This window comes from Alosa pseudoharengus, unplaced genomic scaffold, assembly GCF_046254945.1.
Source record: "Alosa pseudoharengus isolate Yale_2024_CS ecotype anadromous, Long Island Sound unplaced genomic scaffold, YU_APseudo_1.1 YU_APseudo_1.1_scf_4, whole genome shotgun sequence".
Taxonomy (NCBI): Eukaryota; Metazoa; Chordata; class Actinopteri; order Clupeiformes; family Clupeidae; genus Alosa; species Alosa pseudoharengus.
The window spans coordinates 12,268,877-12,284,390 of NW_027468774.1; the positions used below are offsets into that span (position 1 = coordinate 12,268,877).

General features: G+C 44.6%; 1 protein-coding gene across 3 annotated transcripts in view; it reads left to right on the forward strand.

Annotated features, from left to right (window-relative positions):
- LOC143101688 (IgGFc-binding protein-like) overlaps positions 1-15,514 on the forward strand; it is a 48,785-nt gene that overhangs the window by 30,578 nt on the left and 2,693 nt on the right. For all 3 annotated transcript variants that reach the window (XM_076264822.1, XM_076264824.1, XM_076264823.1), the window contains 24 exons: positions 463-1,149; positions 1,409-1,831; positions 1,933-2,028; positions 3,090-3,208; positions 3,811-4,089; positions 4,279-4,374; positions 5,828-5,981; positions 6,736-6,992; positions 7,099-7,245; positions 7,616-8,195; positions 8,284-8,867; positions 8,997-9,558; positions 9,638-10,236; positions 10,429-10,993; positions 11,096-11,292; positions 11,402-11,611; positions 11,767-11,955; positions 12,082-12,371; positions 12,638-12,906; positions 13,697-13,816; positions 13,957-14,141; positions 14,472-14,632; positions 14,785-15,030; positions 15,187-15,346. In XM_076264822.1, the coding sequence (XP_076120937.1) occupies positions 463-1,149; positions 1,409-1,831; positions 1,933-2,028; positions 3,090-3,208; positions 3,811-4,089; positions 4,279-4,374; positions 5,828-5,981; positions 6,736-6,992; positions 7,099-7,245; positions 7,616-8,195; positions 8,284-8,867; positions 8,997-9,558; positions 9,638-10,236; positions 10,429-10,993; positions 11,096-11,292; positions 11,402-11,611; positions 11,767-11,955; positions 12,082-12,371; positions 12,638-12,906; positions 13,697-13,816; positions 13,957-14,141; positions 14,472-14,632; positions 14,785-15,030; positions 15,187-15,346 (7,175 nt within the window). The remainder of the gene's footprint in view (positions 1-462; positions 1,150-1,408; positions 1,832-1,932; positions 2,029-3,089; positions 3,209-3,810; positions 4,090-4,278; positions 4,375-5,827; positions 5,982-6,735; positions 6,993-7,098; positions 7,246-7,615; positions 8,196-8,283; positions 8,868-8,996; positions 9,559-9,637; positions 10,237-10,428; positions 10,994-11,095; positions 11,293-11,401; positions 11,612-11,766; positions 11,956-12,081; positions 12,372-12,637; positions 12,907-13,696; positions 13,817-13,956; positions 14,142-14,471; positions 14,633-14,784; positions 15,031-15,186; positions 15,347-15,514) is intronic.

The window sequence follows — 15,514 nt, forward strand, 5'->3', positions numbered from 1 at the left end:
AAAATAATCAATGATCTTAGACTGGCTACTGACTCAAACCAAGTCTCAATCCTTATTGTTCTAGATTTGAGTGTGGCATTCGACACCATTGATCATAACATTCTAATTCACCGCCTTGCAAAGTGGGTGGGTCTCTCTGAAAATGTTCTAAACTGGTTTCAAACGTACATTACTGGCAGAGATTTCTATGTTAGTCTAATACTTTTTAAGATATGAATATCCAAACATGGCCTCCACGATCAGGCCTTTTAGAGAGTGTAAACAATCAGGGGCAAAAAGACTATGAAAACAATAGAATTGAACAAAAATGTTTTACAGGTTTTAGTTTTGTAACCTAAACATTGTGTAGACAAACTTTGAGGAAAATCGTAATCGGTGCTGCAACCATTGTCCTGGATTTTGTCTGATTTGACACGGAATGGCCCAACAGTATGCAACAACTTGCCATATGTACTTTTGTAGGTTTCTCAACGATTGCAACACCTCCATCGAGTACAACAGTAACTACGGCAACATCTCCAGAGCCAACAACAACAACTGAAGAGACAACAACTGCCTCTGTGACAACTGCAGTAATATCATCAACAACTGCAACATCTCCAACAAGTAGTAAGCCGACATCTCCAGAACCAACAACAACAGCAGCTGAAGAGACAACAACTGCTTCTATGTCAAATGCAGTAATATCATCAACAACTGCAACATCTCCAACAAGTAGTAAGCCGACATCTCCAGAACCAACAACAACAGCAGCTGAAGAGACAACAACTGCTTCTATGTCAAATGCAGTAATATCATCAACAACTGCAACATCTCCAACAAGTAGTAAGTCGACATCTCCAGAACCAACAACAACAGCAGCTGAAGAGAAAACAACAACAACTGCAACATCTCCAACAAGTACGGAAACATCTCTAGATCCAACAACACCAACTGAAGAGACATCTACTGTTTCTGTGTCAACTGCCGTAATATCATCAACGACGGCAACATCTCCATCAATGACTACAACATCTCCATCAAGTACAACGCTAACTACGGCAGCATTTCCTGAACCAACAACAACCGAGGCAATGACCACTTCAGCATCAACAGCAGTAATATCAATGACTGCTACATCTCCAATGACTACCTCTACTGGCATGCCTGGTAACTATGATTCCAGAACCGATTTTCACATCTTGATTGTGTTCACATTTGTTTGCATATGATTTATTTGTACAAGTTATTCTAAGGAGAATCAATACTACTAGTTACTCTGGTACTGCTTAAGTGTAAGTAAGTGTTTGTTAGTGCATTTTTCATGGCCAAAGTGTGACAATAAGCATATGTCTTCCTTTTACAAAAAACAAATATTTACTTACATTAGAACTTCTCTAATGACTATGTATGAATATTTCAAACACAGGTTCACAAAGCGTACCCCTGAGTCCTGCATTTGACCCTTGTCATGCCTACACTGTGCTGGATGACGAATGGAGGGCTGCTAACAACACAATCCACGACGACATCTTAAGGTGTGATACTCAGTTCAGCTGGCAAGGCTGGTATCGCATGTTTTACAGGGGAACTGATGCCCATATGCCAGAGTATTGTGTGTTAATGAACCGCTGTGGAGCCCATGCTCCTTTGTGGCTAAATGGAACGCACCCTCGAGTGGGAGAGGGTATTGTGACACGGCAGGTCTGTGGGCACTGGAAGTGGGGATCATCCAATCCAGATGACTGCTGTAAATTCGCCAACCCACCTGTTCGAATCAAAGCGTGCCCTGGAAATTACTATGTGTATGAATTTGTTAGACCATTCACCTGCTACCTGGCCTACTGCACAGGTGAGAGACTATTCACTAGTTGTTAACCCTTGAGATAGCCAGAGTCTGTTTACTGCAGTGCTTTTTTATTCATGTCCATGTTCAACTTTGACCTTTTCCAGATGTTGGTGATACTGATTTAAACAGGATAGCCCCAGATCTTACATTAGGACCAACCCCCCAACCCATCACTGGCACGACAGCAAGCCTCCCTGCAGGTAAGTCACATTAAGTGACAGACAGTGTAGAGCTGACTTCTTCAGCAATGTTCTGACTCGAGTAGTATTGTGTCAAAAAAGTGAAATGATTTATTTCCACAAATCTTCCATGAATATTACAGTAACTATCCACCAAAACGGAAAAAAATACAACCCGAATTCCGAAAAAGTTGGCATGCTTTGTAAAATGTGAATAAAAAAAATGCTATGATTTACAAATCATGTCAACCCTGTATTTATTTGAGAATAGTTCAAAGACAACATATCAACTGTTGAAGAGGAGAAATTGTCATAGAAAATATAGCCACATTTTGAATTTGATACCAGCAACACATGTTGGGACAGGGCAACAAAAGGCTGGAAAATTGTGGAGGTGCATTAGTGCCAATGGCATGGGCATTTTGCACAACTGGCAAGGTAGAAGTAGATTCTTAATTATGTAGACAGGTTTTGAGCAATGTAAAAAACACAACACATTTATTTTCTTCAACAGTTGATGTGTTGTATTTGAACTGCAGTCTTTTTTATTCACATTTTACAAAGCGTCTCAACTTTTTCGGAATTCGGGTTGTAGGAGTAGGGCCATAATTTGTTCTAACTATTTACCTAATTCAGGCGGCGGCCATTATGTTAACCCATATGAGGCCACCGGGTACACTGACTATATCATTAATGCATTTTAGCCACCTACTGGCGAATGCATAGAACATACCAATCCTATGGTTTGTGTACCCTGTAGCCTTATTTTGGTTTACAACCACAAAGGTCAGAAAAGGTGTTGCTCCCATCTCCATGATGCCCCCCTTCTCTTTTTCACATTAGCTTTAGTCAGCCCCTGTTACCTATTCCGCCTGATACTGCCCCCTGTAGGCCTGAGGTTATTACAGCATTTTACAGCAACTTTAACTTGCCACTTACAGACAGTGTCAATAAAAGAGGTGGAAGAGTGGGGACAACTGAATTATCCTTCTAAATAAATGAGTCAATTTCGGTACCACACAGCTGCAAACAAGATGGTGAGCTGAGAAACCATGAATCTCTAACTTTCCAACTCCTTCCAGGTGTTTTTTACCCATTTGGAGCAGGGGATTCATATACCAGTCGTTCCGATGATGGCTCTACATCTGTTGGCATAGCACAATCATTCCACTATTTCAGGCAGACATTAAACCAGATATATGTAAGTAAATATGTTCAGTGATGAATTACTTCTCAAAACAGTTCTCAATTGTCCAGTTTCACTGTTCATCTTTTTTATTTTCAAGGGGTGTTATCATCAAGTGCCTTAGTTAAACTTAAATTGGTACTTTAAACTTAGCCAAACTGTCAGAAATATGTTTCTTGTCAGTCATTTTTAAGTGAAGATGTTTGTTATTCTAAATACAATAAATTTGTTTAATACTGATGCAAAAGTGCCTCAACGGTACTCCTCTGTCTGTCATTGTGTAAAGCCCATAACCCCATATCACATAAAACAGTGGTGATCAGCCCGGTCGATTTTCAGCTGCGTAGAAATCTTTTTGAATCAAGTTGGAGCCGAATTGAACTGCTAGAGCAGACGAAATCAGATCTCAGGTCTGCCTAGTTGCCAGATTAGCTCAGATTAGGAATCCAAGGTGAAAATGCTTCCATGGAAATGTCAACCTATGAGTCTGTAGGACAATTAAGGTAGACCTATGAAAATCATTTGAAAAGAATCTGGAAAAGGCCAGCAAACCTTACAATTTTTCTATTGGACCTCATTTGAAATTTCCTCCACTGATGAATCAATTTTCACTTCAGGTCAATAACAACGGATTTCTCACTTTTGATTCTGGATGGCGAGGATGGAGTCCATACCAATTTCCTGCTTATGCACAACGCAACATCATTGCCCCATTCTGGACAGACATCGACAACACCCGCAGAGGCTACATATCCTACCAGCAGTACACCAGTGGCAATGTTCTCCAGCAAGCCACTACAGACATTAACCAGTACTTCCCTGGGTTGAGCTTCTCAGCTTCCTGGGTCTTTGTTGCAACATGGGACAAAGTGGAATATTATGACAAGTCAGGAACAGTTAGTATTTTTCCTGCACTTTTTTAGCCTATACATTGTGGTCTTCAAATGTCATCAGTTCATCATATAGGATAAAAGGGACATTAGGCCTACTTGTAAAAGAACTGTCTTTGAAATTATTTGAAAAATGTAATTAGTTCATGATATCAATAACCTCTTCACCATCTTACTGTTGTCTCATTATCCAAGGAAACCTCATTCCAAGTGGTCCTTATCTCAGGAGGTCAACGTTCATTTGCTCTGATGAATTATGGTGCCATTGCTTCAACGCGCCATCTAGTTCAGGTGAGCAGACCACACATCCAAAAATGTCACAAAGATCAAAAAACCTCTAGAAAAGGCAAGACCTAGAACAGAACAGTTACACACAGGGTCCACATAAGCATCAAATTCAATTAACTTTCCAGACCCAACTTTGTCATATTTAAGAGTGCAATACATCATACTTTGGAACATGAATCAAGGTTAATGATTAATGATGAATGTTAGAATGCAGGAGATTTTTTATAACTATCAGGTAACCACTGAAAAAAGAGAGAAGCTTGAATATGTGAACACTTCCTAGCATTTGTCAACTGTGCTGTGATGTGATCTTTTGCCTTTTCTAACACCAATATCTAAATTCAAGCACTGTCAAATTCAAATATTTTCAAAACCTTTAAATGCCTCATTTATTTTTGTCATTTTCCCCATCAAATTCGAAGTGGTCAAGGATATAAAAGCGGTCCCCAAACACCGGGCCGCGGGACATTCCTAACCGGGCCGTAGCCTACGACATGAGTTTTAAAAAAAATGCATGCAAACTAAACTCAATTTAATTCGCAATAATGTCACGTTTTTACATGACATAGGCCTATATGCAGTTGTTTGATTGCACGCATGTTTGCATTTTGCAAGGCCTATTTTCTTACCTCTGTCTGTCCCACCTTCAACACTTTACATATTGCCTTCAGCGCTGCGCAGCCTGGCGAACGGTAGTGTCACACGAAGTTAGTGAAACTGCTAGAATGAGCAACAAAAAACGAGCATCTTTAGCAGGTCACTGGCCAAAGTGTTTGAGTTGCGAGAGCCGCTGCAGAGATTTCTTATTCTTACAGACAAAAAGTCACCGTTAGCTGTACATTTTAGTGATGAGGACTGGTTGTCAAAACTCACTTACCTGTGTGACATATTCGGGTTGTTTAATGACCTCAACCTGTCACTCCAGGGGAGAATGACGACTGTCTTTAAACTGGCAGATAAAGTCGCTGCATTTAAAGCCAAGCTTGATTTGTGGGGACGACGAGTGGACCGGGGTGTATTTGATATGTTCTAAACAGTAGTGGGGGTTTTGGGAGAGACTGAGGCAGGGCCCTTTCTCTTGCAGCTGGTGCGCGATCACCTTGTTGCGCTTTCAAATGAGTTTGAGCGTTACTTCACATCCTCCAAAGATCCACGGCAAACCAATGAGTGGGTCCGCAACCCATTTGTCATAACTGGAGCTAGTTCTTTTCAAGTAATGCATGCACAATACATATGGAACATCGAACCCCCGAAACCCCCGCCGCCCCCCCCCAACCCCCCCCACCCCCCCCCCCCCCCCCCCCGCCGGTCCGTGAAAAAAAAATGGGAATCAAACCGGTCCATGGTACATAAAAGGTTGGGGACCCCTGCTATAAAAGACCCATGAGAATCCTGAATAATAAAACTTTTAAATTGGTGTACTGTTCTCCTCATCTCTTTCCTTCTTGATGAACAGGCTGGCTATGACACCATCAACTCAGAACATCATTTCTCAATCCCTGGGTCCTTCATGAGCAACATCACCAATCTAAGGCACACTAGCAATGTCAACATGCCAGGCCGCTGGGCCTTCCGTATTGATGATGGACCACAAGGCTGCCAATACAATGGTAATTTGAAAATCTATCATTGCAATCTAGCATTATTTTCACTGTGGATTTACCTATTCCAAACAGGAGCTTCACCTAAACAATAGTCATGCATTCATATCTAAAAACAAATAGCAAAAGCCAGTTGTTTTTTATGGGGTGCCATGGTCTGGAAAAATGTTAGACGAGAATAAGCCAGTCAGAACTGTTCCATTAATGACATGAAGAAGGGAAGCTTGTTCAATTGGGGGCAGCCATGGCCTACTGGTTAACGCTTCGGACTTGTAACCAGAGAATTGCCAGTTGCCAGAGTCACTGCGTCGGGATTAGTGTGTGCTTCACCTCACTGTGTGTTCACTGTGTGCTGAGTATGTTTCACTAATTCACGGATTGGGATAAATGCAGAGACCAAATTTCCCTCACGGGATCAAAAGACTATATATACAGTACTTACTTATATACAATAAGACCACTTCAATTTTACCTACCTGGACCAAGTTTGCACTAACAACTGAAAAACGAAAGTGTGAAAGTTTGCTTCTGTCTCACAAGCTCAGGACCTGTAAACTAAAATATCAAAGCAAAGCCATTGTGCAATATTGTGCCCGCAACAAACAACACGCACACAAACAGGACACTTTGAACAAGTTTTTTCGCACAGAGTTGAAAACGATATTGTGATGTTATTGTTGTGTGGATCTTCCTTTTGGTATTTTGACCAACACAGAATGCAAAATGAGACTCTTAACAAAACTAATGCAGAGACGTCTCTTAGGTTTACCTGTGCAGGTAGGGGACTCTTTCTGGAGAGATGCCACCTGTCAGCAGAGATGCACCTGCGTCAGTGGAGGCCTCCTCCAGTGCCAGCAGCAGCCCTGCAGCTACTCCCAGGCGTGTCGTCCAGCACCCTTCCAGTACTCCTGCCAGAATATTCAGCGCGGCACCTGCACCATCTCTGGAGACCCCCACTACTACACCTTTGACGGGCAAGTCTTTCACTTCCAGGGAACCTGCACATACGTCCTCTCAGAGGTATTATACTTTTATTGCCTTTAAACATATGGGTTTATTACGTTTCTTTATTAATATGTTTGTTTGGGGGCTTAAGACTTAATATTTTCACTGAAATGTTTGCTAGGCTTGTGGCAATGGACTGCCGTACTACCGGATTGAAGGGAAGAATGAACATCGGGGCAGCACACATGTGTCTTGGACCCGTCTTGTAAGAGTGTGGGTTTATGATGAGGAAATTGAACTTGTCAAAGGCAATCAGTACCAAGCAATGGTAAGCACAACAAGAATACCAGAACAAAGAAAATGTGGTAACACTTTACTTGACAGTATCGACATAAGAGTGACATGACGCTGTCATGACACATAAACCCTAACCCTAATCCTAACCTCTAATCCTAACCCTAATTCTAACCCTAACTTGTTATGACAAAAACCAAATGTCACTTAATAACAGAAGTCATGAAAGTTTATGACTTGTTTATGACACGTTCATGACAGTGTCATTCACTCTTGTGTCGATACTGTCAAGTAAAGTGTAAATGAAAATGTTCCCAGGCATCAAATTCACAATTTTCAAACAAAGTTCAAACTGTTATTCTCCAATTGGCCCAGTGTTAATGTTAGCAATCTCCTTCCTTCAGGTGAATGGTAGCTTTGTAACGACCCCATTTACCCTCCGACACGGGTCCATCCGAGTCTACCAATCAGGTTTCTCTGTGGCTGTCAGTACAGACTTTGGCCTGCTGGTCACCTACGATGCCAATCACTATGTCAGAATCTCAGTACCCTATGAGTACCAGAATGCAACCTGTGGCCTTTGTGGCAACTTCAACTTCCAACCTAACGATGACTTCCGAACCCGCGGTGGGCAGCTTGTGAGCTCAGACGTGGAGTTTGCTAACAGCTGGAAGGCAGAAGGGGACGCTGACCCTGGCTGCCAGGACGTGCGATGTGCAGGACTTGCTTGTGCTGCCTGTACCCAAAGCCAAAGGACTCTTTATGGAAACACAGCCCACTGTGGTATCTTAAGCAACAGTGTCGGTCCGTTTGCCTCCTGTCACTCAAGGCTGTCTCCACAGACCTTTATAGAAAACTGTGTGTATGATCTGTGTGTGGGCGATGGCTACCAGCCCATTCTCTGCCAAGCACTCAATGTGTACGCTGCCCAGTGCCAACAAGAGGGCATCCAGTTGGGCCAGTGGAGAAGCCAGGGATTCTGTGGTGGGTGCTGCTTCTGTATCCAGTAAACAATTCATGTTGGAAAAGCTGTTTTGACAGGCATTCAATACACTCATATTTGCTTCCACAGAAATCCCCTGTCCCGCCAACAGTCACTTTGAGTCTCAAGGAACTGGATGCCCTGCAACCTGCAGCAACCCCAACGCCCCCCAGAATTGCCCTCTGCCCAGCCAGGAGAGCTGCATCTGCAATGCTGGCTATGTCCTAAGCGGTGGAGAATGCGTTCGGCACAGTGACTGTGGCTGCACCTTCGAGGGCCGGTACTACACAGCTGGGGAGACAGTGGTGCTAGACCAGGACTGTGGGAGGCGTTGCCACTGTACTCAAGGGTCAATGATCTGCCAGGCACACAGCTGCAGTGAGCTTGAGGTGTGTGGGGTCCACGGTGGGGCGCGGGGCTGCAGACCTGTCAGCTTCTCCACCTGCTGGGTGGAGAGCTTTGGGTCCTACCGCTCTTTTGATGGACAGACCTTCCACTACCCAGGTGCATGTAGTCTGACGCTGGCTAGGGTCAGGGGACAATCTCAATTACCTCACTTTCAAGTAACTGTTGAGAAAGTTCCCACAGGCCCAAGAGATTTTGACAGACATCTGAAGTTTGAAGCAGAAGATACACAAGTCTCGGTGGAGATGGGAGAGGGAGCCATAACTAAGGTACAGGATCTATTTTTACCCACTTAAAAGAAATAGAGATACCCAAATAGTGTATCTGATACAGCTACTGATTACAGTTCCAATACCATGATACACATCTGTAAGTATAAACCTAATGTTCTCCTTTAGGTGGATGGGCAAACAGTGGGCCTTCCGTTCAGCGTCAGCCCCGGTCATATTAGCATCTACCACAGCAGTGTAAAGGGTGTTGTCATAGAGACCAACTTTGGAGTGCTGGTGAGAGCTGACTGGCCACACGTCATCCGCATCACCGCTCCAGGCAACTACAACGGCACTCTGGGAGGCCTGTGTGGAAATCTGAATGGAGACCTTCGTGATGACTTCCTCTCCCCCACTGGAATTCCCCTCAACGACTCTCAGCAGTTTGGGGACAGCTGGAGAGATGGCTCCCTGTCAGCACACTGTGTAGAACCTCAGGTATGGGAACCTGGACACTACCAGAACACCAGCCAGTTCAGGGAGCTCTGTGGCATTATGGGATGGGGACATGGGCCTTTTGGCCAGTGCCAAGCAAGTCTTGACCCCTGGAGCCGAATTGAAGACTGTGTCCAGACTCTAGTGAGGACCAAAGGTGCTCGAGAGGGACTGTGTGAGGCACTGCGTGGCTACGCCCTGCTTTGCCAACAGAGTGGCATCACAGTAGGGGAATGGAGGAACATCACTAACTGTGGTTAGTGTGATAACATACTATTATAAATATATATAATAAACTATTTGAAATGGAACTGACCTGTCATTCCTTTTTATAGAGGCAACTTGCCCAACTAACAGCCATTATGAGCTGTGTGGTACGTCCTGCCCAGCTTCCTGCCCAAGCCTGTCTTTCCCCTTCCTGTGTACCCAGCAGTGCCAGGAGGGGTGCCAGTGTAATGACGGGTTCCTCCTGAGTGGGGATCGCTGTGTGCCCCCCACGGGTTGTGGCTGCCACCACGGCGGGCGTTACAGACAGAGTGGAGAGCGCTACTGGTACGGCGAGGAGTGCCAGTTCCTGTGCCAGTGTAATGGCATTACTGGGCAGTCGCATTGTACCGCCTCTACTTGTAGTGCTCAGGAGTCTTGTGGAGTTGTGGATGGACAGTATGGCTGCCATCCCAAACCTGAGGCCACCTGCTCGGCCTCTGGAGACCCACACTACACCTCCTTTGACAGACGCACCTTTGACTTCCAGGGCACTTGTCGTTACGTCCTGGCATCAGTGTGCAATGAAACACAAGGCCTACCTCACTTTCAGGTGGAGGCCAGGAATGAGGCATGGAATGGTCTGCAGGTCTCCATCACTGTGGCTGTTTATGTCAATGTGTCTGGCCATCTTGTGTACATCTCAAAATACAACCAGGGGACTGTGCAGGTAAGGATCAAATTCAGTATATATATAAGTAAGCCCAGTGGAACAATAGATTCTCTGCTTGCTTTGTAATTTACCACCAGCATCTCTTTGGTATTTAACTCTTTTCAAGTGAAATTTTAAAGACAGAAAATGAAAAGAAATACATAGAATTTACTTAAAATCCTGTCTCACAAAAGATAACTCTGACTTCAGGTGAATGGCGAGACAAGAAACTTGCCGATCGTTCTTGATCAGGGAAGAGTGTCAGTGTATGCCAACGGGCTTCACACATTTGTGAAAACAGACTTTGGTCTAACTGTCAGTTATGACGGCCGGTGGGTGTTGGACATCACAGTACCATCCAACTACAGTGGAGCTACATGCGGCTTGTGTGGCAACTTCAACGGTTTCCAGGGTGATGACTTTACGGTCCATACCGGCAGTTCAGGCTCTGTTGCCCTCTCTGTCTCTGAGTTTGGAGACTACTGGAAGGTTGATGACGGCATTCCCTGTACTGGAGGATGTGGAAACTCCTGCCCAGTGTGTCGAGACGACTGGAGAGCCCGTGCCATGTGTGAGCTACTCAGAGCTAGCAATGGACCACTGAGCTTCTGCCATTCCCATGTGGACCCCCAGCCATTCTTCAACGACTGTGTCTTTGACGTGTGCTTGTCTGGTGACAGAAGCGAAGTCCTCTGCCGTGCAATGGAAGCATATGTTAGCGCATGCCAAGAGGAAAATGTCATTGTCTACCCCTGGAGACAAAACTCCACCTGCCGTAAGTTTCCAGGACCTGATTTGCACTCATTACGTTTGTGGTTTGATTCTGTTGGTTGATTGAAATGTCTGAAAAGTAATAAAACCATACCCCTGTCAACAGAAATGGAGTGTCCAGAAAACAGCCACTACGATCTGTGTGGCACAGAGTGTGGGCACACCTGTGCCAGCAGCATTGATGCCAGCTGTGACAGGACGTGTGCTGAGGGCTGTTTCTGCGATGATGGATTTGTGAGGAGCGGGGGGCGCTGTGTGCCTGTGGAGCAGTGTGGCTGTCTTTATGACGGCTTCTACTTTGATGTAAGCAGAATTTGACCAAGAGGATGACGTGTCTCTCACACACAGTGATTTTATTACCTCATAACCATTAGCAAGTAAATTAAATCTCAGTGTTATTTGTGTTTGTTAGATCGGAGAACAGTTCTGGACACAGGACTGTTCACAGCACTGTGAGTGTTTTGCCCCCAATGACCTTCGCTGTATCCAGTCCTCTTGCCCCCCAAGTCAGGAATGCTCTGTCAAAGATGGCCGCCGGGGTTGCTATGGTCGCCTGTCAGCCTGCACGGTCTGGGGAGACCCCCACTACTTCACCTTTGATGGGGCTGTGGCTCACTTTCAGGTAGGACAGGCAGTACAAAAATCTTAAATTGAAACCCAAAAGTGAGAACCTAAATCTGAGAGAAATGTTTCTGGAAGGTCTTAATTCTGAAAGAGATGTTTCCACCACACCAACTCAACACCAGTTTTAAACATATTTCAAATATCTATTTCCAGGGCACCTGTGCTTATGAGATTACCCACACCTGTGGCAACATGAGTGATGATGCCTTGACCTTCCGCATAGTAGCCGCTAACAGTCACCGTGGCAACTTAATTGTGTCTTTTGTGTCCACTGTGGATGTGTGGCTCTCTCAGGGAGGAGTTCAAAGCCACATCAGCATTGGACAGAACAGGAGAGTCAAGGTACCTCCAAACTGTGGAACTTCTCTGTTTGGGCACTAAAGGGTCAAGTCAGTGAGGACATGTTTTTGTATTCAGTATGTAAACATGTCTGTCCCACCTCCTGTAGCTGTGTTCTGTTTTTTACAGATTGATGGTCAAGATAACAATGCAAACAGCATTCACGTTGGCTCCCTGGCACAGTTGACTCGAGAGTCTGGATTTGTGGTTGTGAATGCCTCAGGAGAGCTGGTGGTCCAGTTTGATGGTCGTAGTAGACTTCTAGTGAGACTGAGTCCAGATTATCACCAATCTGTATGTGGAATGTGTGGCAATCACAATGGCAACCCAGCAGACGACAAAGTTCTGCCCAATGGCTCTCTGGCCCAGACTGACAAGGAATTCGGTCAAAGTTGGAAATCAGATGCAAGCAGTCCTGGGTGAGTTGGGATTATTGGAAAAGACACACGATTCATTAGGTCACATTTCCAAACTATAGGATTAAATGACAATGACTAGATTATTTGCATGCTCAGAAATGTGTAGAATATGTCAGCTGCTTGGTACACTGCCCTATTGATCAGTTAACGATGTAGAAGTAAGAAATCCTGGTAAAATTCTGATCTGTTGTTCCATAATTGCACTGCCTTAAAATTCACTCACGCAACACGTCTGATACTTATTTCTTTCTCCTCGTCCTCCCCAGATGCGGAGCCAGTGACCGAATTGGAGACGACACGTGTGTATTTGAAGCAGAATACACAGATCTGTGCAGCATCATCACCAACAGCAGTGGCCCGTTCCAGCAGTGCCACCTGCATGTTGACCCACAGGCGTACTTCACTTCCTGTGTGTACGATCTCTGTGCCTACACACCAGCCAATGGCATGCTGTGCTCAGCAGTGGAGGCCTATGAGACAGCTTGCAATGTGCTGGGGCTCCAAACACCAGAATGGCGTTCTGCACTGCATTGCTGTGAGTACATCAAGTCCACATTATCACTGCACTGCATTGCTGTGAGTACATCAAGTCCACATTATCACTGCACTGCATTGCTGTGAGTACATCAAGTCCACATTATCACTGCCTGCCTCACTGACACAGCCTCATCTAAAATGAAGTATTATGTTACACACAGTGAATATTCTGATCTACAGTGCCTTTAAAAGTATTCACATATACAGCTAATATATATAGCTATATATATATATATATATATATATATATATAAACATGGATAATGATAGAACTGGCATAATACAAACTCATATGTCAAATAGGATTAGGTTTATAATAGCAGTTATACAACAATTGGGTTCTATTGAACTATTTTGTCAAGAGAACCACGTACATTTGTGTGGGAAAATAACCTGACTGCCTTCCAAGCTGCAATACCAGCTTATGGCCACTTACTTTCCTGTCATCATTGAGTGTTTATGTGCTTCATCCATACATACCACAGGGGGGAGACAGACACATCTTCCTACAGTTTACAAAGCAGATGGTGGAAAATGGAAAGGGCCATTAATAGACCTTATGATAGAAATTATGATCCAAACGACTGACGAGATGCCGAGATGCAATACCAGCTCATGGCAACTTACTTTCCTATCATTATTGAGTGTTTATGTGCTTCATCCATACATACCACAGGGGGACCTTATGATAGAAATTATGATCCAAATCCACCTGTTTCTGCCTATGTCTTCGTGTAATAATTCTACACATACGCTACATAATGGAGTCTTCATGTGTTTTTGAACAGCTGCAGTTGACCCTTGTGAAGAGCTAGACTGCACTGAGGAGGAGTGGTGTGGCCAAAAAGATGGAGTCTACGGCTGCTTCTGCAATGAGGATCACCCGAGACCTCAACCTGAGAGCTATGGTAAGGTTTTGTATGATCTACTAATGCTGCTGTTATGGACACTGCAAGTGTTTCATTATATTCCTCCTTCCTCCTTTTTATTTTCCCTCTATCCCTCACCTATTCATGTCTTCCCCCCACTATCTCCATCTCTCTCTCAGACTCTGTTGAGTTCTGTTCCAGCAGCAAAGGCACCATGTCTTTGTCTCGTTGCCAGCTGTTTGAGGCAGGCTTCTCGTCTGACACCCTCCGCCTCAACGACCCCAACTGCAACGGCACACTCCAAGATGGCAGAGTGGAGTTCCTCTTCGACAATGACAACCACGTTTGTGGAACCTCGCTAAGGGTACAACAGCTTTCCCTTCTCACTGGTCTAGTATTCTTCCTAAATTTGAAAGCAAAACATGTTTTTTATGTGTAAGAATAATTACTGGTCTTGGTGATAGTCAGCACACTAAGCAATTACATACAGAGCTCTTCTTTGGTGATACATATTATCTTTAGGTATTGTTCTGTGAGCAAAGCCAAAAGACCTTTACCCCTCTGGAAGTCTTCCAAAGAACAGCCTAAATATCTTTACTGACAACTCACCCCAGAACATAGATGAAAATATTTGGTAGAACATCATGGTTGTCATGGACATTTACCCCTGCATGTGCTGTGTGTTGGCCAACAGAGCAACAGCACCCACTTCATCTATGAGAACTCCATCCATGGGGAGGCCAACTCATCCAGCGGTCCCATCAGCAGAGAGAGACGGATAAACCTGCTCTTCTGCTGTGTCTACCCCCTCACACAGACCCTCTCCATGAATATAGAAATCAACCCACTGGAGAGGTTTGTTCTTCCCTCTATCATAGAGACTATCATGTCCATTGTCCACGCTTTACTTCATGTTAATTTGCAGAGCCCTTACTGCAGTGACCAAACACAATCATAAGACTTCATATGAACTGAATTCAGTCATCTATATGTGTTTGTTTCTTCAGCCGTATCACTAAGAAGCTACCAGGAGGGGAAGGAAGCTACCATGTCCGTATGATTCCCTATGAAGATGCAGGATTCTCCCATGCGTTCTCTGGGAGGGTGAATGTGGCGGTGAATCAGCAGATCTACGTGGCTGTCCAAGTGGACGGAGTCGATAGCCGTCAGATCGCCATGGTGATCGACTCCTGCTGGGCCACTCCAGTCAATCAGCCAAACTACCACATCCGATGGGACCTCATCAGAAATGAGTAAGAAGTGCAGACCGTCAACACACCTACTACTAGACCATCACCTGTTAATTTCCCTTTTCCCTATCACCTACTATTAAACTACCTAACAACCTAGAACACATTTTTTGTGCTGCTTGCTGTTGTCATCACTTGGATGTGTATCTCTCTTTCTAGGTGTGCTAACCCCAATGACAATACAGTGGAGCTGGTGGAGAATGGGGTCAGTACAACAGGCCGATTCTCCTTCAGGATGTTCACCTTCAATGCAAACTCCTCCAAGGTTTACCTGCACTGCAGCATCCACCTGTGCTTGGTGGCAAACGACTGCACAGCCGTAAGTTCAACACATGCAAACTACAGCAGTGGGAAGTTATGGTGGTGGTGGCTAAGGAGCCGGGCTAGCAAGTAGTAACCAGAAAAAGAAAAATCCCTGACTTCCTGGTCCGGTATCATCCAATCAGCGTGTGCGTTCGATCTTGCAGCGCTGCACAGATCTGGCTGA